This window comes from Ptychodera flava, assembly GCF_041260155.1.
Source record: "Ptychodera flava strain L36383 chromosome 3 unlocalized genomic scaffold, AS_Pfla_20210202 Scaffold_25__1_contigs__length_14229661_pilon, whole genome shotgun sequence".
NCBI classification, from domain to species: domain Eukaryota; kingdom Metazoa; phylum Hemichordata; class Enteropneusta; family Ptychoderidae; genus Ptychodera; species Ptychodera flava.
Genome location: NW_027248279.1, coordinates 5,647,575 through 5,675,053, shown reverse-complemented (window position 1 = coordinate 5,675,053; position 27,479 = coordinate 5,647,575). Strand labels below are relative to the sequence as shown.

The 27,479-nt window shown below is 35.7% G+C and overlaps 2 protein-coding genes across 2 annotated transcripts in view; both read left to right on the top strand.

Moving 5' to 3' along the window:
* LOC139125519 (cingulin-like) overlaps positions 1-27,479 on the top strand; it is a 161,625-nt gene that overhangs the window by 104,954 nt on the left and 29,192 nt on the right. The gene's annotated exons all lie outside the window — the stretch shown is intronic.
* LOC139125527 (peptidoglycan DL-endopeptidase CwlO-like) overlaps positions 23,538-27,479 on the top strand; it is a 41,463-nt gene continuing 37,521 nt past the window's right edge. Inside the window, exons 1-2 of the mRNA XM_070691592.1 lie at positions 23,538-24,382; positions 26,073-26,126. Coding sequence (XP_070547693.1) covers positions 23,746-24,382; positions 26,073-26,126 — 691 coding nt within the window. The 5' untranslated portion in view covers positions 23,538-23,745. The remainder of the gene's footprint in view (positions 24,383-26,072; positions 26,127-27,479) is intronic.

Here is a 27,479-nt window from a genome sequence, read left to right as displayed (position 1 = left end):
AAAACTCCATTTAACTAAATATAAGGTGCAACTATCGATGGATGGCAGCATTATTGTCATACAAACCAATGTTTATTTGCGGCCGATGTTCTGGTTACCTAGATACTATTCGTCGCTTACGGGAGGCACGGAGGGATCTAGGCTAATGTTCTGGTCACCGCGATTCAAAGATTGCTGTTATCAACAGTGAATGAGAAAAGGCGCCATCACTTCCCACGGTCTGTCAAAGCGTGCTTATCCCGAAAAAAGCATTACTCCGATTGGTTGATTTCAATGAACTTATTGCGAGTTCTCATGGAGTATCGTTATTCATTACCTTTGACTTTGTGTTTAAGGGCACTTTTTGTGGCATATTAATTATCTTAATTATTATCGAAACCCAACACACCAGAATAATTCCAGTAGGCCTATACCCTGTGTATACAACGGTGCTTTAAAATAATACAATAATACGTTTGGCATACCATAGACTGTTGACTTCTCTACCGTATATGGGTATACCAGGTGGAAAATCTATCAGTCAATATATATATATATATATATATATATATATATATATATATATATATATATATATATATATATATATATATATATATATATATAATCATTGATGTCGAAGAAAATATATTTTTGCGGACTCCTGTGAGGCGACAGTAGCGAGAAACGAAATTATTTTAGTTTTCTCAGTCTCTTCACTTTTGCAGGAGCAGTAAATAATTTTTATCAAAAGTCGTGTAACATTAATTGTGTAATAAAACTAAATCTGACTTCAAACAAATACATTATACCAAGGTCATTAACACGTATTGCCATGTAAACCTATTCGAGACTGATTTTGTGGTATTAATGTTTTGTCGAATTCGATAAAGCATAGCAGCCACTGTCGACTTTAAATCGTTGTTTTTTGTCAATCGAAATGTGTAAATATTTTGGCAAAATAATGTGGTTGGAATATTTTCTTGCATTTTTATAAAGCTAAGTACTTTAGAACATCGATGATAAAAACACAATATTCTGTAGCATTCCTTCATCATGTCATGGTTCACATTTTAAACATTGATGCTTGGAGATAAGCAGCGCGCACATGATCAGATAATCACCAAGCTGAGGTTACTGGCATTGAGCCGCTGTGAAGTATATGGTGTTGATGGTTTAAATTGTCTCCCTTCTTATATCACTTTCATTTCTTCAGATTGGTTGCTATGGCGAAAAAGAAGACTATTAAATGGAAGAATCTTCTTTGTTTTCTAGCGACTCAGCACATCGGCGTAGCAGACAACGATGCTGGTACAGGTACCTGTGACGTCATATGCAACAAATGTGAAACTGTGTAATTACCATCTAAGCTTATGTATCGCTAGATCAACGACTCTTACGAACTGACAAACAAACGCGTTGCATATTTGATGACATTTGTATAAATTTCGGAACACACTGGGCACCAACTGAACAGGTCCCATTAATTTTATTTTCTTTGGAAAAAAATGAATTAAATTTAATATCGAGAGACGTCACAATGACAAATGCATGAAATATTCACATCTTGTTAACTCAAGGTTATTCGACTGAAATCATTTGTTTTGAAGTCGGTTCGAGAGGACAAAAAAACGACAGACAATAAACTCAGACTTCTACAACTTCTTAAGGCACTGAAATTAAGTAAAAAGCATAAAACCGTGATACGTGATATCAGTAAACTATGCCTTATCTCAAGATATTGCCTATTTCATGCCAAAGATGAATCATCATGGTGTGAGGCTTCAATATTGTCCTCTTCCAAAAGTGTTAATTCATAACACGTTAAGTGCAACTACTAAATAGAACTGTGTAATGTAAATTTACCGACCCAATCATATGTACATCTGTATTATATAGATTTGCTTTTGTTTTGCACAGGTTCTTTCCTTTCTGTTTAATTTCGATTTCTAGCGAATGTGTTTTTCTTTGTCTTCGTGTGTTTTGTCTCCTTGTTCGATTTTTTTTTAGTTTTTTTTTGCCCAGAATGGTGTTCTATGTCATGTTATTCATTGTTATTGCATTGCTTTGTTTGCCCTGCCTCTTGCCAGTTCGAGGAACATTTTGCCTTTCTCATATTCGGCTGAGGACCTGGGTTTTTTTGTGTATCTTCTTTTTATTGATTATGAAATAAAAAGTGATTTATATAATATGTTTTCTTTGGAAAACTGCGTCTAGAATACTTATGATACGTATAAACATGAGCACATCATCAACTCCTTCACTGTGTGAGTTTGGATCCAAATTGACATCACTTTCTTTCCAAAATATCTCAGGAAACTGCTATGAATAAACATTGCATTCTACAGAACTTGACCTTACTTATATTTAATCAACTGACGGTGAAACCCCTTTAATCTTTAAGCATTGTTAGACCACACAAAATGAAATTATTACTCTCGTCTCTTTCGAATTCCTTTTTGTCATTGTGGGCTAACATTGTCAATAAACGTTTGAAAGCTGCTTGCATAAGATAGGTAAAACAAACATTTGATAAGCGATAATTCTCAAATGACAGGTGAGAAAATACGATAATTTGAATATATGAAAAGACATGGGGAAATTTTCATGATCAAACCAAACGGGAACTAAAAACACTACAGGAAGGCTGGACCCTGAAAACAGACTCGGAGAGTGAGTGTATAAGCTTAATAAATGCAAAGTATGGAGAGTTCGTTGAAAATATGTTGCGAAAGAAAATTGCGAAATTTCATGATTAAAAAAGTCGAAACAAACATCAGAATAGAATTGAAAAAAAAAACCCACAAAAACAACGATAAGTCGGACTGATGATTTTGTTTTGCAATATTTAGAAAATGCTGAAGAAAAATATCTGATGTAAAATAATGTTGTGTTAAACTTGATGAATCTAAGATTTCAAGAAAAATGTATAGCACTGTAATTGCACCCTGATAATGTATTACATTTCACGATGGAAGAGGTTAAGTAAGAATGATGAAATACTAAATTAATCATGATAAAAGATGTGAAAAATCGTCACTGATGCTGATATGGACACCTTAGACTTACTTTGACCGCACATTCAGCCATGCCTTGCAATCATGCCTCATGCACGGACAAAAATGTGTCTTAAATTCGACAAGAATTCCTTGAGTACCAAAACTAAGTAGTGGAATAAAAAGGAGAAGCACAAGCTTCCACTTCAATATTGTAGATTTATGCCACTAATTTCACAGCAATCTGTAAACGGCCAAGTTCTGAAAACATTGGAAGTATAGCTTCAGTGTCTACGTACACATGGATAAGCAGTGTCCGTGAAACAAAAATAAATATATGGCTGCTCTGAAGAGACAAATGTTCTCTGTCTGTTAACATGTTACGGTAGAACGTCTGCTACACAAAAGTCAGATAATATCTCCTTGTATAGATACTTGTTAGTCATTTACATGTGGACAAAAAGCGAGGACATACAAGACGGAAAATGTTATGCGAACTACGCGACATGACGTACTGGATAATATGTTGCTGCACCAAACCTGCTGAGGAGCGATCAGCTTTATTTACAGCAGAAACCTAGACGATTGTTCAAATATTGACGTACCAGATCTTTGACCTCAGATAACTTACTAGGGTCATGGCCTGTGTACCTTTTTCACAGCTCCGATAATTTTGTAACACACAATCGCTAGCAAGCTAAAAGATTCGTACTTCTGTATGGAAAGAAGCCCTCTCTAGTCAGGAAATAACGTGGAATGCAAAATCAGGAACAACCTTAGATGACACGCTTGAAAAGCAATAAAGGCCTACAACATTTTTTTTAAAAATGCACATATAATTTCTTTCAATCAAGGTTGCATAGATATTTTCCCCTAAAATATTTGACAATCTGGAATGAGGAGTCAAAGAAATATTTTACAGGAGACGTCTTCCTAATGAACCTCCGGATCAGATTTGCACTTTCAGAAATTAAACAACTGACGTGGTGGTCCGAGAGCAAAGAGCAAGGTTTAAAGTTTCAAAATGACTATAGATGTAGGTCAGAGCAGAAAATACTTGAAGATGAGCAAGCGCACGAATCTAATACAACACCGTTGTTATGACGACAAATATAAAATATTTAGCCTGACTCTAATTGTGAGTTCAATCACTTAAAATTCATCATAATTTAATGATAGTAACTTTACTCCTCACGAACAAATTTGGTCAGTTTGGTTTTACTAGAGACCCAGTTTCACTTTCATCCATCTCAAAGTATTCTCGAAAACGTGGTTGCCATTACTTGCCAGTATCCGACCCCACTTCAAGATACATGAGCTACTAATTGCTTGGTGTCCAGAAATTTTGACCAAGGGTGTACTTACATGTAAATATTATCGCAGAACTCAATTCAAACACACCGTGTTATTCCGTACATTCCTGGGATCATAAAATTACCTGCCTTTTCTTACCCTGCCTTCATTTTGCCCCCCAGAATATCCCCCTGTCACAAATAGAGAGCTCAAACACTCTTAGCTCATCATAAGGGATAAAACCAATTATTACATACCAGAAGTTCATCGTATCTAACAGATATTCATGTAAATGCACCATCTTTTTGCAATAACCAACAAACAAATGCCAGAGAACAGAAGGCAATGACTGTTTTTATATTCATCATATCTTGTCACGAAAAGATTCTTATAAAATTTGTATTTACAAGGTAGTTCATTGAACATTGTACAGACTTGATGTCAGTTTTACGCCTCGGGCAGCTTATCACCAGTAAATAGAATGGAATCATCCTCGCTAATTAATCCCCAGTTCAGATTAATGATTACCGGAATGCAATCTTTCCAGTTGGTCAAAATGGATCTCTGGCTGATGTTTTTACAAGGAATTAAGCCAATCTAAAAGTTAAAAGGCTATAGATATTGAATTTAGTGAGAACTATATTGATACATAATATTTCACTGCAGCTCATCATAGGCTTATTGTATGCGGTATGCAGTTGATACTTGTGTGAAATATGCAAATAATAATCGAGTGTTATGCAAGCTTGAATAAAAACGACAAAAGAATTGTCTTTATCCCTGTACTAATGTGCAAGCCTAAAAGTTTACCCTAAATACGTTGGTCAGTGATATATGACCAAAGATAGGGATCGTTATTTTCTGTGTTAGGCGATTTACGTGCAAGTCAATTCGCAGGAAGAAACAAATACACATAGAAATGGAAATGCTATGATGAGGTGTGGTGTAACATGCTTATGGAAAACAATTGAAAAACAACGACGCTCAAAATTATTGCTATAAATACATGCTTACTTGATAGCTTGGAAGGGTATCTATCTTCGTGATAACCTCTACAGCTTCCAGGGTCACCCACCACGCGTTTGTAAGGAACAATGTATATATTTATTTCATGCAAAATATTGGATTACAACACAACGTTGACGCCAGGCCTTGTATACACCTCTCCAAGTGAAAAATTTCGTTTCCGATTATTGTGTCGCAGACAATTCGTTAAGGTCTACGTAACATAAGAAGTTATGTGAGAATACAAGTGTTCCTTGTAATTTTCACACCTTATTTACTGTTACATAGTGTGATATCACAGTGATATCACGGTGGTACGTTCATGAACCTGATAAACGATTCACGTGTAAAGTGCTATGCTCGAATACACTCGTATCAAAGTCCTATACGCACTCTAACGCACAAAGTTTGAATCAAATCACATTGGAAAAGTTTAGTCCTCTTAACACTAGACCCGACAAAGCATGACACTACGCACGTTCTTCATATCTCCATTAGACATTTATGGTAATTGTACTTTCGTTCCTTTGATAAGACGTCGGGTATATTCATTCAGACTTTTTTATCAGGTATGGTCTTTGAACCTGTTATAGAGGATGACGCTTACATATCAATGTATTTGTCTTATTAACATTAAATTAATTGCATTAACAGATTTCTCCTGGTGTTGTATTATATATATATATATATATATATATATATATATATATATATATATATATATATATATATATATATATATATATATATATATATATATATATATAATATCCTTAGTTTGACACCTGGCCTCTCCAGAAACGTCATCTAATCATCTTATCTGCATTGCTTCAAAGTCTCGGGTTGCTGACAAAGAATTGAGGCTGACTGCAACTTGAACAAGTAAAATTTCTTTATGATTGTTCAACTTGATAAAGAATGTTCTGTAAGTACAATATAAAACATGATACAACATGTCAGATGAACGGACTTAATACCAGTGCAATAAAATCTAAAGGCTTTGACTTTAGATTGTAAATAATATATGGTCAACTATATAATATATAGCCCAAACTGAATCGATTCCTTTAATTCTCAAATTTCGATTTTCCGAATCAAACAGAAAGGTATTGAAGTAAAGGACTGCTTTCATCATAAGACTCTATAACCAGTAATTTTCACTTTAACCTGCAAAACTGTGCATTTATTCTTTTCTGAAGAAAACGGTCAATATATGTTTTATCCTTCATATGTTTTTTTCAAAAAGCACTTCGAAAGGTGGCAATGACAACCGAAATGATATATTAATTCCCCGAGTCTAACAATTATCTTCTAAAAATTTTAATTTTTCTTATTCCGATGAAAATTCCACACGCAGAAATAAACTTGAAAATTTAATACCCTAAAACATCCAAATCTTCAGGCGTTCACGCTGAATATGGTCCATTCAGAGTGTTACTATCCCCTGGACAATTGAGAAAATGTTTTAATGCCAAAGAAGAGCTGCTGAAAATGATTAGACATAGCTAATGTTATCATTACATTATAATAATGTAATAGGAAACTTTTCTCAGTTACGCTGTCTTAAGATATAAAGTCAGTTTACGGGTTGTTCTCAAGATATATATTGCAACCGGAGATGTTAACCAGAGGTGTATGTACATGTCAATATCAAATTATTTGCCAATGCCCTCCCGGGACGATAAAAAGTCCCTTTGTCATAGAGAAGTCGTCCGTAGTAATCTCCAAGCGATAAACGTCCTCTCTCCGTCTCATGGATTATGCCCATTTGAACCGTTTAGGCATACCAGCTCCGGTAAAGACTTGGCTCTCTGCCTAATATCCACTTTGCTTTCTTCCAACTTGAGTTTTTTCCCAGTCACTAGGTGGTACAATTGCCTGCAAATTCATCTCGCTATCGGTCATTCCGTTCCTTTGAAATATGGTAAAATACGTGGAGGTTTAGGGCCTCTAGTAACGCAGGATTTTCTTGAAATGTCGAAATTACCATGACAGGAATCGTTGTGTCGGCTGTGTCGGTAGTGTCATTATCTGTGTGAAGACAAAGGGCAAGCCTGCTGGAAACACGACGAAGAAAGAACAACAACAATAATGGATTTAACTTTTCAAAGGCTGATCATGACATACGGTCCTAGTGTCTCGGAGAATGGCAATCTAAATCACTGTGTCATAGAATCGAAGTGTAATCTTTTAATAAAAAACTGGATTCATCACCGGTCACTGATTCTTCTTTGACGACGTAAATATTTGATACATGGGACTGAGTGTTGGGTCAGATAAAGGTCAACCTGTTATCGTACAGAATGGTCCACCTAACATAAATTACCCCATGTCTCTATTTATCCGGGCAATACAAATAGTCTACAAATCTATCTTCAACTAAATAAAGTAAACATATCGCTAAGGTTGAATGTCAAAGTGTAGAGTTCACAAAACCATCTATTGCTATAGGGAGTATTTTCACATAACACAACTTTGCTAAAATTTAGTCCTTGGCTACAATGACATTTGGTAGCTATTGACACACCTGTCACACTTTAAAACAGAGAATGCAGGTTATTTGACATACCGAAATCTGATCATAAATGCCTGTAAAAGCCTTTGGACCTTCAAATAATTCTATGCAAGCGCTATTTTGTGAACGGTGAGACAGACAAGCTTGAACAGAACTATTTCCCTATTTATGATTAGAGACATCAACGATTCTTCTCAACTACAATTCTTACACTCGATTGGGAGGGTACTCCATAAATACACTGAAACAATTTAAATCGGCCCGGCAATACTAAACATAAACATTTAGAATGTTCAGAAGAAAACCGACAACTCACATTGAACACGATTGCACGTAACTAATTTTGGATAATTGGATGGTGAAGTACTGTCTTTAAAATCGGCAAATGTAGGCTCATCTGCCTTTCTTTTTACATTACACTTGTTGTATGAGTAATTTATAATATTGAGACATTCAGCTAAATGGCACCTTAGATTTTTGAGAAATCTGGAAATTTTGCAGATCCGATTATCTCAAATTAGTTCTAATCGTGTTATAGTTGAATATTTGACAACCATGACAAGAGTATCAGAAAGGTCAACTTTAACGCTATACACTATTTGGTCAAAGTTGTCATAAATCTGTGTATACTATTGCATTTGTAGTGGCAGATTGGTAAATATTTGATAGATTGATAGATAAGTAAACCGTCGACAGAACCTACCCTACGCCAGAATGACTTGTTAAAGAGCAAAGTACTAAGATTAACAACTGCACCATCACTTCACTGCTATTAGATGCTGGAAAACATATTTGTTATTTATTTGCAACGAATTGCCCTGCAAACAGTGAACACTTAAAAACACATGATAGGTTAAATTGACTCGTTTTGTAAGCAAAATGTTGTTCTCTAAATATATTTGAATTTTAATATTTTGAAAAAAACTAACAATCTTACCCTCGAATGAAAACACAACAATTTAATGAACACAACTGTTGTTTCTGATATTTCTTTCCTAAGAGAGAAGTGACTGTAATTACATATGTACATCTACGCAAGTAATGAATTTAACAACTGCACCATAACTTCAATTCTTTTAGACTACTACGCTATCATTTAGCTACTTCTAGACTACAGTAACGGTAAATCTATTGGGAACGTTATGGCGGTAGTGCGTACTACATGCTGTAACAAATTGGAATTATTATAACACATGAAAGATATTTCTTCCAGCTTCTGGTACTATTATGACGGCCTGAATGAAAGAACTTAAGGATCAGAGGTACAGCACTCTCCAGACAAGTCAGAACAGAATGGATTTTACGAGTTATCTCTTATACAAAAACAAAATAGAAGCATGAATTTTAACTTGCTTTTTATCGATCGCTTCTTACACAAGACACCAAGTTATTTATAGGTACTTGACACATTACATACAAAAAATGCTATGACAGTGAAAAACATTGCTGGCATACTCATTTCCTTCACTGACTCCCAATCAAATGGTTCTGCCCTTTCTAGGTAGCTGTAAATGTCACTACAGATGGCGTGTGGCCGATGTTAGGGTACACGGACAAACGTACAACAAATAAAATTGTCAACCGTATCTGATACCCTCACCTTGAAGGTTGAGTAGTTTGACTCTCGGAATTTTCTATGATTATTACAATAAATGGTAAAATGATATCTGATAGATACGGTATTCCTATTTGACACTTTAAATAATATGTTGCACGTTCTCTATCTTTTGTCTTGAAATTGTTTAAAAATAACACGATTTGGAACTAATTTGGGATAATTGGATGATGAAGTAATGTGGATTTAGATGTAAATGTAATCTCATCTGCTTTTCTTTTTACATTAACGCTGTTTTTTTATGATTAATTGGCATATTGGCAACATTTAGCTATAGGGCACCTCACACATTTGAGAAATTTGAAAAAAATAGGAAAAAACCAATTATCCCAAATTAGTTCTAATCGTGTTAAATGTGAAAAAAAGAAACTTGAGAGTATTGTATTATCTCCCAAATAGCAAAAAAAAAACGCATCTACAATATCGCACATTTCCTGAAAACACACAAAATGTAATGCTCAATATCTTTACGCGATTTCTTATGCGTTATGATAAGAGAAAAATCGCCGAAAGTGTGCGTACATTGACTATGACGTCAGTGCCTACACAATATTTGACCAACAGGATACTAAGGAACCGTCTAAGATTGTCGCAGAAGTTCAAGAAACGAAATTTCTTCGTTTAGATCAAACCCCTTCCCTCTCCCCCTAAACGAAACTTCAAAAGTGCGAAATGTTCATGTCTGCCTGAGAGTACTATGTTGCATTTTGCTATAGCTACTAAAGACGTATTCCCCTAGCCACATTACAATTAAAATAATCGATCAGATTTGAGTATTAACAGGGCATTTTACCGCATAAAAGTGTCATTTTATCTTACTTCCCTTTTTGTATCTCTTGTACGTTCTTTGTCTTTGCGAACACACAATTTGTACTTGGTATGGGCGGTAAATAATCGAGAAACTTTGACAGGGGGCCCAGGAATGTTAATTAAAACGACTTTGACCAGGTGCATAACAAGTGAGAATAAAGACATCTAGTGGTTAGAGACTGCCGAGAGAGCAAATTAAAGCTCCCCACCTTAAATAACTGGTACTTCCTTTACAGTAGATTTGGTAGGCAGCCAAAGGTTCACTCAGGTGGGGAGCTTTAATTTGCTTTCTCGGCAGTCTCTATGAGTTGCCTTACATTTTGACTTTGGATCACCAACGACTACGGAGGTTTACATAGTTTCATCGGCACTCGATTCTTGTAAACTTCTGGACAGGCGAAGCTGACCTAAAATTTGTTTACATAAAAGATGGAGAAAAGATGTCAATTTTTTCTGGCGGTACTTTAATTGCTAAACACTTTCAAAGAATGCACTGTTCGACAAGCTGATAACATGTATAATTTCAAAGTAGGACACCTAAAAGGAGATAGAACTCACCGAAACAGTCCATATCAGCGGTGTGTACTGTAGGGTTACATAAAAACACTATAAATCATCGTGTGTCTGATATTATGGTACGGCGGCTAACACTCGACAAATAAAACAGTCACCAGTCACTGTACAAATACCTTGGAAGGGTTAAAGGTCAAAGAGCAGGGTTTACAACCACATGTTGCTACGAATTTTTGTACAGACAACTATCTCAAACTTGCTCCTAGCTTCACCTAAAACTGAGAACCTTTGAAGATGTCCTATCATTGATAAGATGCAAAATGAAACTCTCAAGACAATTGTTTTCACACTGACCGCTTGAAGAACTACGCATTATGTACGCTCCATAAATCAAAATATAATATATTATATTATCGTCTCAAACATATTTGAATCACATGTACAAGAGAAAACGCGAAGAACGCCTTTGTAAATAGAGAGTGACTATAAACGAGTAAACACATCCACTGCTGCTTAACTGAGAGAGAGAGAGAGAGAGAGAGAGAGAGAGAGAGAGAGAGAGAGAGAGAGAGAGAGAGAGAGAGAGAGAGAGAGAGAGAGAGAGAGGGGGGGTTTGACACTTTTGCAATTTGTTTCGGTTCAGAGTCTATTTTCCACGACACAAGAGTAACGTAATTGAAATCGTAAGACGACTGCGTGGTGATTAAAGCATACAATTATCTCTCTCAGTATAATAAGCAAGGTTTACTTGTCAGCAAAGTTTAAAGTCTACAATCGGTAGCTACAAAACAACAAATAAAACTCCATTCATTTGGCCGAGGAAAATATGCATTCGTGCCAAGCGCGGCGATGGATCATTTTTGAAATAACCAAATTCAAATCGTAATTTGTTGCTGTCATTTTCTTTTGAAATTCAGTATATACATCCAGTTAAAGTTAATTCCTCCTGGGCGTACATTGCTCTCGAAAATGTCATCAAAGTCTGCAAATCGGATTATGCTTCTTTCTATCAATCTGGGCTCTTGAAACGACTGCAGATACATACGCTTAAGCGTAATTTTGAGTACTAGGCACCTTAAAGAGTAAAACACATGCAATATTGGTGAAAATTATTAATAACATAATACTGCTGTGTCCAGTCGATATATTCTCCGTCTGTTCTGCTTTTTAGAAACAGTGTTCTTCTTGTGTTTTGTCTGGAAAATAAATTAAGATCAAAATGAAATATGATGGGAATGAAATAGGGTAGCCGTCGAAACGAACATCTCTAAATTTCCATTTGTGATGATTATTTTTACAAATTCATATTCCGATCTTTCAGACTTAATGTGGAATGAAACCTAGGTTTCTAAATTTATAGAAAAGGGAAAAAATCACCTCCCCTGTGTCAAACTTTTATTAATGTGAACACGATTACTACAAAATAATTTCTCTCTCGTCTCTGAGAACAAGAAATCTTTTAAAAGCATTTCAGACCGATTTGCCCTTTTCAGGTTTGTCACAGATAACACGTATATTTTACTTTCATGTAAAAATTATGATATATAAATATTTTTCGTATGAAATTTGAAGAGTATTTCGATTGTCACTTGCACTGGAGAAATATACACTGTCTTCGTGTGAAAGTCGTGTCACCATGCAATTTCTAACATATTTTATTTCTTGTTTTTAGGGTTTGATTGCAGATTATTATAAAAGTGTAAGTTACGCAATCATTTTTAAAAATACTGTCATCATTATCATAATCAAAATTAACAGGCGATTTATCGCACCTGGCATGGAACAATTTTCTTCGAGGCCATAGTTTTCAAATAAACTCAAATAGGACAGATAGAAGCAAAATATTCTTAATGTGGTTATAACCAAACCACACTTGAGAGAGCTTTAATCTGTTTTGGCTGAGTTGTAAGTTGACATCGAAAACCAAAAAGTGAACTTGCAAATAACCTACAGGTCTTTATTTATGGTTTCGCTTGAATCTATGGCTTGCCCTACATTAGCCAAAGAGAGCTTTGAGCCCGTCATTTCTAATCAGCTTCACAACTTATAGTTATGTCATATCTCGATTATTTCTCTCATGCCGGTATTATTCCATTCTCATTATTTATCCTATTTCGACATAACCGCTTTCAGTCGCGGACAAATTCTTCAAATTCACACATTTCCCTTGCTTTATATTGAGAAACATATTCCATCTCCAAAAAACGTACCACACAAATTATACACTCCAGTTTCTTCACCTTCGAACCACATCCTACAGCATACAAGAAAAGATATCATGAAAAACACGATTGGAACTAATTTGGGATAATTGGATCTTCATATTTTTCAAATTTCTCAAAGTGTTAATTGCTGTATAGCTGAATGTTGCAATATTACAAATTACTCAAAAAACGAGTGTGTAATGTAAAAAGAAAAGCAGATGACATTAAATCGGCATTACTTCACCATCCAATTATCCCAAATTAGTTCCAATCGTGTTGAAAATCATCTTCCATTAAATTTCCCTGTGATATATACATTAACCGAGGTTAAGTTGCTGACCTGGTTGACTCAGTAACATTAACAATATTAGACTTCTTGATCTTCATAGCCTGAAGATATGAGAGTTTGAAGAATGTTATTTAAATTTATGCTAATGTTTTTCATGAGGCTACTGCTCTAGTTGCCATTATGCCGTAACTCATACATTTTAAACATTTCAAGTTAAACAGGCATCAGAAATAAAATGATTGTCGCTGTGTTAGTTTACCAGCCTAGTTCAACTGTAATTCTAAACCCTGCCATTGAAAAAACAGCAATATTTGGATACAGGTGGAGGTGATCTATGAAGAAAGACTTGGTTTTGAAAATTTATTATTTAATTATCTTGTTTTCTCAAAAGCAATGCTCCCTGCCTTCATTACACGACCATCCTAAGTACTACCAACTGCAAATTCTATTCCAATTTTTAAATACCTCCATTTTGAAAGAATGGGGCAAGGTTAGCTCATCATTATTATCTCCACCAGTGGTAATGGAAAATAATGGCTTCTCCTTCAGTTCCTTTGCTATTACTCTCACTTTTAGAATCACAGCGTTATGTCGTGACACCAATTAGTTCTACAAATAAAGCAGGTCAACGACGGCAAACTATTTTTCACTTTCTTATAAGCTTAGACTGCTACGTAATATTTTCAAGATAAACAGGGAATTTACCACTACTTAACTTTACTTCTAACAGTTTTGGCTGTTTACAGTTTTACACTTAACTTGCAAGCGCACAGAGCTGATAAATCCAGCAACTGTTTGTTTATATCATTGCATATCCTCTTTTGAAAATGCGTTAAGTCTGATTATGTATTACAATTATTTGCTCTGATTATCTTTCCTTTGTGAAACGATAATTCCCTTCACTTTTGAAGGCATTTTGGGAGTTAAAATGATTGTAAATGATAATTTCCATGGGAAGAGAACTTGAAACAATATTGCACGTCAGAGCCATTTCCCTTTTCAATATTGATTAAAACGTATAGTTTTGAGAACTTTTATTTCGCTTTATAAGGCAACATTTAAGGATTATTCATTATTGTCAAAGGAAAACCAAACAACTAACGAAAATATTATATGTTGTCACAATATTGTAGTAGAGCTGATAAGTGTGGTATTTTGAAAAAATATTTCATTTTATGATACAAGCATGAAACTTTGCACAACCATCAATGGTGTATCACTTAGTAAAAAACAACGCTAGCCATCAGAAAATCCGAGATGGCGGCCATATGGCAGTCATTTTCCTATACGGCTGCCGAGCAAATATTTTAAGGTATAAAAAAGCACAATTTATTACCGATTTAAGTGGTTTCTTTATCAAATTGTATATTTGTATGTGCCTGAGGCTGTTTTTACAGGTCTTACGGCATAGTTTGTGATTTTGTCCATCCAAGATTGCGGCCATATGGCGGCATTCTCCAATGTGGCTTCTTTGCAAATACATATATTACATTTAAGGCATAAAATGCACAATTTATTATCCTTCTCAATGGTTTTTGTGTGAAATTGTATGTTTTATGTGCCTGAGGCTACTATTGCATGCTTTAAAGTTTTATTTATTGATTTTGTCATGTAAGATGGCAGCTGCATGGCGACCAAGGGCTTCCAAGCAAATCCATATACTATATGGCATGAAAAGCACAATCTCACGTTTAACAGTGGTTTTGTGTGAAATATCACGTTCTTTGTGTGCCTGACACTGTACTTGCAGGTTGAAAAGGCATATTTTGTGATTTGTTTATCTTAAATGATTGCCGTATGGTGGCTATTTTCCAATATGGCTTCTAAGCAAATCCATATATTATATTTTATGGCATTAGATGCACAATTCATTAGCGATTTAAGTGAATTTTGTGTCAAATTGTATGTTTTTATGTGCTGAGACTGTTTCTTTTAGCTTTTAAAGGTACATTTTGTAAATCCGTTCATCTCTTAATGGAAAGCATATCAAATGTAACTATTTAAGTAGCTCTCATGGATCTATAGCCTACTCCATTGGGCCATCAATAGACGCTGCAGGTTACCCTTGTTTGTTCCCATCCCAAGTCTCTTGGTATATAGGTCTATTTGGCAATTACACGTTTCCTGTCCCCATATAAAACCTGCCTGATATGCATCACGTTTATCATGTTGTATCAGTGTCAACTGAATCGGAGGAATTAAATTGTATGATCGTTACTGCTTGCATATACCGTATTTAATACGGTAGGTCCAATCTTGCATCATGCATATGTACAGCTGTTCTCGACCTATCATACATGTATTCAATAAACTTTTCTAAAACTGAAATCTCATCATTGACTGATACCGGTTGTTGAGTGAGTGTTCTAAAGGTGTCAGAGATATCCTCAAAGACATTCCATGTGTACCATGCAGATTTCTTTCCCTTCCCTTTGAAAGCAGATACAGTATGGAAACAGGAAATGAAGGAAACTTCACACATTTTTTCTACCTTTCTTAGTGATATGGTATGGACAGTAGATCAATTTGGTTTCATGACAACGGCAAGCATGGTAAGACACCAGTAAGGCGATAGTGCTTTGACCCTCGTCATGTGATATGGGTTCCCTGAAAAACGGTTTTATGTTTGTGTGACTCGTCTCAGGACGAAAGTGGAGTCCCTTCATCAGTCGCTCGAACGGTTTTGTTTAGCTTGATGATTGCCATTGGTCATCAAAGAGAGGTGCTTGAATTGTTTTATTGTAGTCCGACTGTTGCGTGGTTTGTTGCTCAGATTGTTCGCGTTAAAACCCCCCTCGTGTTTGATTTTTGCCCGAAAGAAGATGTCTTTTATTACTTTATTCATTTTATCTGCTGTGATCATTTTTTTCTGGAAAATTGGGGCCAGTGTTTGATTGTCTTATTTTACAGTTTATTATCAAACATTGATTGATTAGGATGCTTTTACGGTTGTATAGATAACTGTAGTTGCTACGTCATTACTCTTATCATTGTCAATGAGGTATAGTGAGAGTATTGACAAAAGGCAAAATCAGGGAAAAACGAAAGAAAAGCTTTTTAACAAAATTCATGGAATTTGCAAAAAAGCAAATTAAGTGCGAGAAAGTATGTATTCTCGCATACTTCTCGCAAACAAGCGAGAAAGCATCCATTTCTCGCAAACTCCTCGCAAATTTCTGTACTAGTTAAAATAGCACCTTCCGATACAAACGATGTCGTAAAACACACAAAAAACATGTGCATGAAAGCCCTACTGTGGGTTATTCTCAAGCACGATATATTTAATTAAACGGAATATACTATAAACAAATCTGTGGAAGCAGTAAGGCTCCTCGATAATAAGGTTGTAACATATCTAGGGTTACAATGAGCTATAAAAGAAGCGAGTGAAAATAAACTTTTGTGCATCGCACATAAAGTATTTTTCTCTCGAGTCATAGGCAATGTAAGACTTTCTTACCCGAATTTAGTGACTCTCATTATATTACCTAACCTTATCGAGTCGTATATTATCATTCTTCTAAATCTGACTCATGCAGTCATTACGACTAAATCATTGTCGAATAGTTTAGCCCTATGACTAATATATTTTGTAAATGCGGTCAAATTCTTTGGCATCCACTTATAAAATAATTCCAGTATTTATTTCCAGTTTTGATGTGGCCGATGTACACCTGCAACATAAAGTAACACATCTGGGCCAGATGACGTCACAACTGATACCGTTTGGACTTTACCCTTTTGTTGTACCACTTTGTTCAGTTACACCCCAACGCAACATTTTACCTTGCGTATATATAGTTACTTCAGCCTACAAGAGCTAGACTAGTTACACTCAAACATTCATTACACCTCAGAATTATTTACCATCATCGAGCTTGACTCTCTTATAAAATGTCTTTACCTCATCAACGTTTAATTTGGAGTCTGAAAGACCCGAGGAGACGGTAAGATTTTTTCTTTTTTATGGTTATAGTTATGTCAATGATAGGACGCCATTTTGTTGGTAAGCATATATTGTATGTACCGACATAACGTGTCACTTCTCTCTCCCATCATATTTGTTCTATTATCTCCGGAAAAAAAATCACTATCTTCTACTGTTCTTCTTTAAATCATAAAATCACCAGGCCTAATATGGTATGCTAGATCAGAGAAATCAGTATACAAATGCACATGTTTTCTCCAATGTAAGTTACAAGGAAGTTAACTTTACAAACACTGAAATAGACACAAATAGAATGCTGTTCTTTTTACAGAAAATTCATTAGACTTGCATGGGACATTAAGTCCAGTTTAAAACTCCACTCACAGAAATCAAGGTCCGCAGTCACACAATGTAGATTTAAAAGTACATAGCAACAATGTTTCTAAAAATGCTCTAAACGAGTAGATCGCAAGTGACAAGATATCAGAACCTTTCAGTCGAAATGAACTGAACGGTACTTTGTATTTTCCAGTCGACTGCAGCGATTTTTTTTTTATCTCGCTTACCAGTGATTACCGGGGGAGCATACATGCCTTTATACTATTCGTACAAAATGCAAATATCGCGCTCTGAAGAATATGTATATGTTCAACAAGCCCTTATATTTCATTTCTGACCTAACACATATTTTATGTAGTTCAAATGGTTTACATACAGAAAGGATGTTTAAATTTATGACGTTAGTTAATTGCAATCATACCAATTCGTCGTCAAAAGCTGTAGGTTATAATCATATACCTAGTTATTGTATAAGTCAAAAATATACTACATTGTTATTGCATGGGACAAACACAATACAGGGTTACACACTAACAAGTAACAACATGGCTACAAACGTCGATAAAGCATGACATTTATCTTAGTAACCAAGATTATTATGATAACAGGGTAACTCATAAACTCAAGGAATATTAGTCGAAAGCTTTACAGTTTCAATACACATTATTGTGCCTACTATTGGGACACTGCAATGCTATGTTCTGGGAGGGCGGTAGTGTGTGTCGCATATCTGGTTCTGTATCAAAAACACACATTTACAGGAACAAAAGCTGGTTGTGAAAATAATTTTCGTGGATGATCTATAGGTAGCTCACCTTTTTGCAACAGTTTGCTGAAGACAATTCATTTTTGGACCTTGGAAAGTCACTCTGGTTGCACACAATTAATGATTTATGAAAAGGCTGAGAGATATAGCTATACTCTTTGAGAGAGAAAAATTTATCAGAAATTATATTGAAATGAATGAACTTTGATCATATTCATGTTGAACACTATTTGAGTTATGAAACGTTAATTGTATTACTTGTATTACTTAGAAATTCATGCTTAAGTCAGCAATAGTGGTCCCTTCCGTAAAATGTACTACTTTGTATGTAAATTTTCAGGATCGTAAGAGCTTTAAAGACAAAGATCTGTCTACAAACGCATTCGAAACACTTGTTACCGTGCTATTCGTATTGCCTCCTGGATCACCGAAAAGTACAATATCCCTGGACTGAACAAAGAGATTGTGGTAGATTTATGTGCCCGACATGGAATATCTATTGAGTCACAAAACGTTTACTGTACTGTGCTTGATATAGAGGTCAGCGATGACCAGAAGAAATGTGCTCAAAATGCTGGTGTCATCCTGATCCCTGCAAGAAGAAAGTCAACGTTAGACCCCAAGCGACATCCTCCTAAATTAAACTGGCTGGTCATCATGAAATCCATTATCCATCACTTGAAGATTTGGAAAATGTAAGTACGTAGTAGACACGATTCTATGACAGCTGATGCTGCCAGAGATATCCGTGACAGTCTGTTTCCAGATGCCGAGTTACATATCCTAAGGACAGAACTACCAGGAGTGCTGGTCGTGTTTGACGAATGGGACGTTGACAAGTATGGCCTACCAGACTTTCACAGACTTTTGTTGAAAGACATTTCTTCTAAGACAGGCAGATGTGTCAAGGTTTATGCTACTGTACTTGACGTTGAGGTCAGTGACGCCCAGAGAGAAGATGCAGAAAAGTCTGGTATTACTTTGATTCCTGGGAAAAGGCAGAATATCTGGATCCTGAAAATGATCCTATCAACATGCTTTGGCTGTACAACCATAAGAGTTACTATGAAGACTTGAAAGATCTGAAGAACATACAATTTGTCATCGGATATGCTCCAATGACAGCTTTTGCCGCGGCTGATATCCGGAAAACTTTATTCTCCAAAGCAAAACTCTATCAGATCAATGCTATTCACCCTGATCACCATGCAAAGTTGTCAACCAAAGAACAAAGTAAACTAGAAGGAGACATGCTGAAGATAGCGATGGAGGCTGATGCAATGGTGTCAATTGGTCCCAGCATGCATAGTTACTTTGAGAATGCATACAGGGCCATCACTGACAGGTCCATTCCTCACATTGAACTTCTCCCAAAGGTTGGAGAATGTTTTCAGAGACAAACTATCGAAGTCACAGACAATATTCATCAGCATGTCATATTATCATACGGAGACTTTGACTTTTGTTCTGATGCTGTGAGTGACTATGGCAAAATTGCCGAGTCAATTGGACACGTTGCAACTACTCATCAACAAACAAGAGGCAATTGTTAAAATGGAACATACTGGGTATTTCAGCAGCGCTGTCAGAAGAGGTGGACCAAAACTTGAGCAAGCTACTCTCATGTGACTTCAAAGTGACACAACCGAAGCCAACACCCTCTATCGACGAAATTTTAACACATCTCCAACAATGCCATATCTGTGTCACTGGACTATGTCATGCAGACTTTGGATTCTATGGTTTAGAATCAATTGCAGCTGGACTACCTACGTATGTGAATAGATATTCCCAGTTAGGATCTTTTATCACCAAATACTTGAGTGACTATGAAGATCGATGCTTGATAAACAGTGCACAGGAATGGTTTGACAAATTGATTTCGGCGATAAGTAATACTCCAAGGGCATTCGAATGGGCAAATCAACTCAAGGTGGCCTACTTTGAATGTGAAAAAGTGGATCAGAGCTACGCCAGATTTGCTGCTTTATTCAATGAAGGGAGGGAACCCTGTGGAGGTAAGTATAAATACAGTTGTTCTTCAGGTTTTGGTGAATCAAGTCCACTGATGCGGCGCGATATAATGGTAATTTCGGGACAGATAACCATTTCATTTGAAGCCAATTCTCACATCTATAACAACATATAAGCTTATGAAAACACTGTAAAGACTTATAAACACACTTATATAGCAGTGTAATCACACTGGCAAAGGGCAGAGATGGTAGCTGTGCTATTACAGCTTCTATTTAATAGTCGTTTAATAGTTAATTTCCCATGATACATCAGTCGTAGACTCATAAAATGAGTATGAAATACCGATAGGATCATACAAGAGGAATAATGAATCGGTGTGCGTATAGCACACTGTATGACAATGGGTTTGATCTTCATTCCTACTCCTATATAGATAAACTGAAGTTTATAGTGGTGTTAACTTTAACTCTTTATGTCAGTATCATTCTGTGCATACGGGGTGTTACTAGGACACGAGTTTTTCAATAACCAATATGGAGGTCACCTCTCTATAGTGAGGCAGTTTACATCGTTCAACTAAAACTAAAGGAGGTACTCATAGTTTACTCATGGTAATATTTCTGTTAGGTCTTTATGTGACCATTGGAATGAACACACAGCCTTGGCAAGAACATCTGAGAGCACAGAATGAACAACTAGAAATTATATGTAGGCAAGACCAAGTCGACCAGTCTGCTGTTGCTGCACTGAAGAATACTATTCAGGAAGTCTCCGAGGCATTAAACAGATGCCCACAATGCCTGAAAAGAAAGGTTGAGCAAATAATTGATGAGGGTAATGTCGAGATCCTAAAAAGAATCTGCTACGAAGCAAATATTGGGGGAAATCAGGTGAAAAAGGTCGAAATGGGTCACTTGGAATGTTGCTCAACTTTCTCAGTATTTTAGGTCTTTACAGATTCAAGTCAAGTGCTCTGACTGGGAGATTTGCTGAGTTATACGAACCATGGTTGATAACAGAGGAGATGAGAGAGATTGCTGCAAAAAGTGAAACTGCCCCTGAAACTACAAGTCACATATGACGAGAAGAACTTTGATGAACTTGATGCTTTCTTCATTCAGCGTAAGCTAAGGGAGCCATCATTATTTATGGCCGGGGGTCGTAGGAATGTGAGTGGTCACTCAAAAGGTTTAAAATGTCAAGAGGGGTTTACTGAAAATGTGGAGAGGAAGAAGGGGGGGGGTTAGTCATTTTTTGCGTGAAATAAATTGAAAAGTCTCTAAGATTGCCCCGTCGCACACATCAATTTCTAAAAAATTTTGGTCCGAGAGGGACAACCCCCTCTCGTGCTCTCCTTCTTGGGTCTTCTAACAGTTTTACTGGTAAAAGACAAATTGGAAGCACCTCTCAGATTGCACTACACAACACCATTGCACACATCAACTTCTCAAAATTTTCACAGGATCTAGGACAAAACTGAACTGTTCTGCATTCATCCTTTATTATCACAGAAACATATGTTTTAATTGACCTCAGTTCAATGACCATTTTGACAGTTAAACATACCATATTAAGACTTTTCATTAGAAGCTGGCAGCTGGAGAAATGACACACGAAGGTCACAGATTTTCTATTCCTGCATTTTCATTTGGCTTCAATCTCTGGCAAACTGAAAACTGTTTTTCACAAGATGTATTGTCATTGATGGGTTGTTGAATATTGTAACTCAAACACTGATCATGCAGAAACTGTAAAGAATATGAGTGTTCAATGTCATTTTGAAACAGTTTTACTGAGTGCAAAATAAACTGAAACACCTCTCAGATTGCACCATTACACACATCAATTTCTCAAAATTTTCATTAGGAGAGGGCGAATCCCCGCTCTCGTGCTCTCCCCTTGGGATAACTTCCAGGGATGTTCTGACAGTTTCACTTGGTAAAAATAAAACAAAATTTAAAACACTTCTCAGATTACACCAGACTGCACCATTGCACACATCAATATCTTAAAAATTTCCATGCAAGATAGGGGAACCCTGCGACACGTTCTCCCCATGTACTTTCGAATTCTGCCCAGTCAGATATCCAAGTGAAAACCCTGTCATGATACCCATCCGAATTAAACAATATACTATATGGTTAGATACTGGTTAAAGCGTGAGCTTTTATATCTTTTTTGTTGCGACTTTGAATTTCATTTTGTTGATTTCACCTTTTTCCACCGTCATGAGATAACTGATGATAATCTAGCAAGGTACATCTGGATTTGAATTGTCTCTACTGTTGCTGTTGTTGTTTTGTAAATTTTACAATTACATGCATTGGTATTTAACTTTTCTAAGTGGAGGCGCTCAGTCAAAATTGTAGACTTAGAGAGGGGGGTTACTCAAATTCATCATGGTTGGCAAGGGGGGAGGTCACTCAAAATTTCGAAGTTTTCCATGAAATTCCTTCACCCCCACCCCAGGCAGTAAATAATGATTGCTCCCTAACTAATGTATTCTAATATTGTAGATGTTTGCATTTGACAATTTCTAATTATCATGGAATGAATTAGAGTCAATGTTTATGTTCAGCACTGACTTTTCAGAACACAATTATGTGACTTGACAATGTTCTACTTAACAAACAGGAGATGGGACGGCATCTGACTCAATAGCCACTCTGATGAAGAAGAAGTTCAAAGATTTGAAAAAGAGCCTCAGTCAAGTCTGGTGGTAAGTATATATCACATTCCGTCAAATTACTGGTAGTCAGGTAGATATGTTTAAAGATTATGATCAACCAATGATTTCAAATGACAAGAGAGGGGAATCATTAAAATGCATTTCTTAATGCATGCCGACAAGAAGGTATGGCGAATGAAAAGTCGAAAGATATTTGGTGTGACATATCCTATTTTTCTTATCTCCAGGTGGAAAATACTGCTCTCGGTCTTTCACAAACAGACAATGAAGTTGACAAGTTTTCTGTGGAAGGTAGTATTTTACATCAACGTTTGCTCTTTGTTTTGTATGACCACATTTTCCCTGGTATATTCTATGGAAGTACGAGACTTGGCGACATGAGAGAATAGATAGGTTCATTCGAATTACATCACTATATACATTCAGGCCTGATACAGACCTGTTCATACACCCCTGATATCTGACAAATTTTACAGTTCCTATAACAGCGGTTATTTCTTAGGGACTGTTACAGGTACTGATCAAACCCTGTTACAGGCATGTACTGAAATCTGTCTGTTGTTTTCTTGCTATCTACTGCGGCACAAAAATTAGCTTGTCAATCATTTAACTTACTGAACTAGATGCCAATGTACTCTCAAAGATTTACTTCATGTGAGTACACTGGTTTCTGTTTACATTTACAAACATGCATCTTATATTACATTTAACTAGTTATTAAACAAATTAATTTTCTTTCTTTAACAGCCTTAAAAACACAAGTTGAAAGATCTGGCAATATTGTTAGACCAAAAACAGCTCTCTCAGAAAATGGTAGCTACTGTGATATGTGCTTGATAGATCTTAAACAGCCAGGCATTAATGCCGACGAGCAAAGAAAATTTGAAGTTCTCAAAGCGTCATCTCTAGGTGATGAAATGTCACAGTTTTGTGAACAGCATCAAGAAAAACTTGCAGAATTGAATAGCGCTCAGGCAGAGCAGTTAAATGAGGTAGCAATGGAATTAGAACGAGCTAGGAAAGAAAAAAATGATATTAAAAATAAGTTAGACAACAAGCTTAAAGAACTGAATGCAGCTGCTGAAATTCGTGAATCTCAGATAAATGAATGCAGAGAAGAAAAGTCCGTATTAGATAACGAGTATGAGAGAAGACAAAAAGAGTTAGCCAGGGCTGATAAAATAGCAACAGATAAAGGTATTGAAAACAGTGCCCTCAAAGACAAAATAAAAGACCTAGAGGAAAAGCTTAATGCAAGCCAGGATTTGATGAATAGGTTTGAGGCAGATAAAGATAATATTACCTTAGAAAGTAAAAACCCGAAAGAAAAACTTGACAATGCCATTAAAGAAACAGCAAATCTAACATACCAGCTAGAAACAGTTGTAAAGGAAGGGAACAAGATACAAGAGGAGCTGGATAATGCTAGGAAAGAAATGCTGAATTTGGAAATGAAGTTAAACGGTGAGTTAATTAATGATTTCTGCAAAACTAAATTACCAACTTTCTATTTGAAAATGTTACAATTGTTGAATAGTAACCAGCACTTTGGAAATGTTCCACAGAGACAAAGATTCAGTGCAGGAAAACTGGGAAATCGCTGGTATGCGATGAAATTGTCCGCCACTTTTTCAATGGAAACAGTCACAACTCTGACAATTGTCAGCTTAGATGCAGACAACTTCACTGAAGTCTCTACAATGAATGTATTGTGTTGAGAACAGATGTAAAATATTTTCATTTGTCTGAAATGAAATGACATTTTACATAAATCAATGGTCAAGTTGAATATCATTCGATGAGTAACTTTTGAAGTCTTTATGTTTGTACTTTTACTGCTTGTAAAATTTTTGTTCACATTTTGTATTTTGCTAAAAGTGATAACCTCATGATAATCTTCAAGAACCTTAAACTTTTACCTAGTAGAAATCATTCTTTACCAAATCAGCATTTAACATTGTAAAACATGTTGATGCAAAATTGCATATATTTTTTATCACATTTGTATAGGATTAGAAGATATTTTTTTCTACACTGTTTCAATCATGTGGAAATGCTATTGTGAATCAGCAGACATCTGCATTTATTCTTTTCAACCAAAACCAGGCACATTTTCAAACTTAAAGCCCCTAGTTAACTCATATTCTAATTCAATGATTAACAGCATTTTCTAATTGACAAAATTGTTGATCTAAGCCATCATTTTTTTCATTATTTCTGCTATGTATGTAAATTTCATGTTTTTGCTATGCTCTCAAAACAAAGTGGACATCAAAAATTTAGTTTGTCAACACTGCATCTATACATGTTAAATCCACTTTTTTGAATTTACATATGAATTCTAGCCTTAACAATATAGGCTAAGCTGACAAGTTCAATATCCAATATTGTGTATGTGTGTGTGATGTATGTGTGTGTGTGTGTGTGTGTGTGTGTGTGTGTGTGTGTGTGTGTGTGTGTGTGTGTGTATATATAATATATATATATAATATATGTGTGGTGTGTGTGTGTGTGTGTGTGTGTGTGTGATGTATGTGTGTGTATATATATATATAATATATATATATATATATATATATATATAATATATATACACACACACACCTTGAAAACAAGAGAGGAAAAATAAACTGTACTTTACAAAAAAAAAAAAAAAAAAAACAAATCATTGACAGTTTCAGCAATTTGCCCAGTGCATGAATATAGTCCATAGCATTAAATAAGTAAAAGTAGTCTTTTTCACTTGCTTGCGTGCCCGCTATGATTTCATAAACCAAATCAACTGATTATCTCCACGGTTAAGTCAATTTGCAGACAATTTGTTGGAAACTCAAAAACTACAACAGTGAGTCAACAACATTCAGTAGAAACGGTATGAGGCTGACACATAATACCTAACATACTTTACAGAAAACGCAGTGTGACTTAAGTTTATGCCAAGTGGTATAAGCACATTATCATTACATTTACAGAACATGTATTTGAATACTATCTGTTGTACCATGTTGTCACTCAAACAAAAAAGTGGACAGTGAGTTTGATGTTGCACCATATAACTAAAAGTCTTTACACTCCAATGATTAAGCTTTCAATTGCAGCACATCAAAAGACATTGAATGACTGGGCTTAATGCGTGACCACGTTTTATTTTCAGAGTCAAGAGCATGCTACCCTAGTAATTTAGAAAAGATTGATAAAGTATATGGAGGTAAGTGTTGATTGAGTTTTTATTCTGGCAGATCTAACGTAGCATGTACATAGAGGACAGGCTGACATTTGGGCTTAATATTTTTCAATTCTTCTCTTCGATATCTACCATTTGTGGGTGCTCAATTATAATGTTCTTGGTTTAAGAAAACATTCACGGTCTTAGCTTTATAAAAATCAGAAACGTTTTTTTTTTAGGTTAAATACATTGAACAACATTTTGCATTTCAAATATCGGTAAATGTTGGGTAATTTGCTTCTCTGGTATCAAACTGATGTCATGTAAGAGAACGATTTAAAGTTTCTTTGGGGAAAGTTTGAGAAATAGTTTAATCTCTCACTATTGAGGAGCATACTACTTCAATAAAAAATGATTGGAATTGTTGTATGATTTGAACCAATCTCATTGTTTTCTATGGTAAAGTTGGACCTCTAGAGAGGGAAATGGGGTGAAAGGGTGAGGAGCTCCTATTACTGGTCACGAATTCTACTAAGTTACAACCTAACTCAGGGATTGACATTCAACACAAATCTTAGCAATAGGGAGTGAAATCAAAGTAAGACTATTTGGGAATTATGGAGAAACCTGAAGTACGCCTAAATAACTCACCAAAATGTGAATGAATGAAATGCAAGTTAATTTATCTGATCTTGAATTCACCGGGTCTTTCCAGTTGATCAAATTAATAGCCCTAGCAAAATTATTGTATTGTCCTCAGAAGACACCAATTATTTATGGTCAGACCTAGTAACAAGTATTCAGCAAATTTCCCGGGCACGATTTATATATACCACTTAATTTCTCGGTAGACTCAATACCAAACTAGTGATGCTTTTATACTTTTTTAACTGAATGTTTAATTTTTCAAACTATCAATCACATAATAAACATTGCCCTTTATAATTTCAAGTTGTTAATTTTGTGTCACTTTCAGTGCTCTATTATTCCAGAAGAGTCATCTGTTGCCAGGAATGCACTGATTAGGCTAGGCTGCTGACTGTCTTAACCATACCCTCTTCTTTTCCAAATGTATTGCTGGAGAGTAGTGGATTATCCTTTCACCACCATGGTTTGGCCCAAAACCCATTCTTACAAATGATGATTGTAAACCTATTTCCAGGGAATCAGGGGTGAACAGGTTAATAAGTCTGTTCCTGTTATTGAATTTCTTGTTCGGCCTCTGTTTATGCCTATTAGCTTGTTTGATTATGCAAACCAAACTCCATTATTGTTGATCCAACAACACACAGCTTATTCAGGAAGTACTCCACTTGAGTCCCTGAATGATGGACGCGATACACATCCATGTATTCAGCTCTCTCGTCAACTCAACATCCATGAATTCTCTGAAAG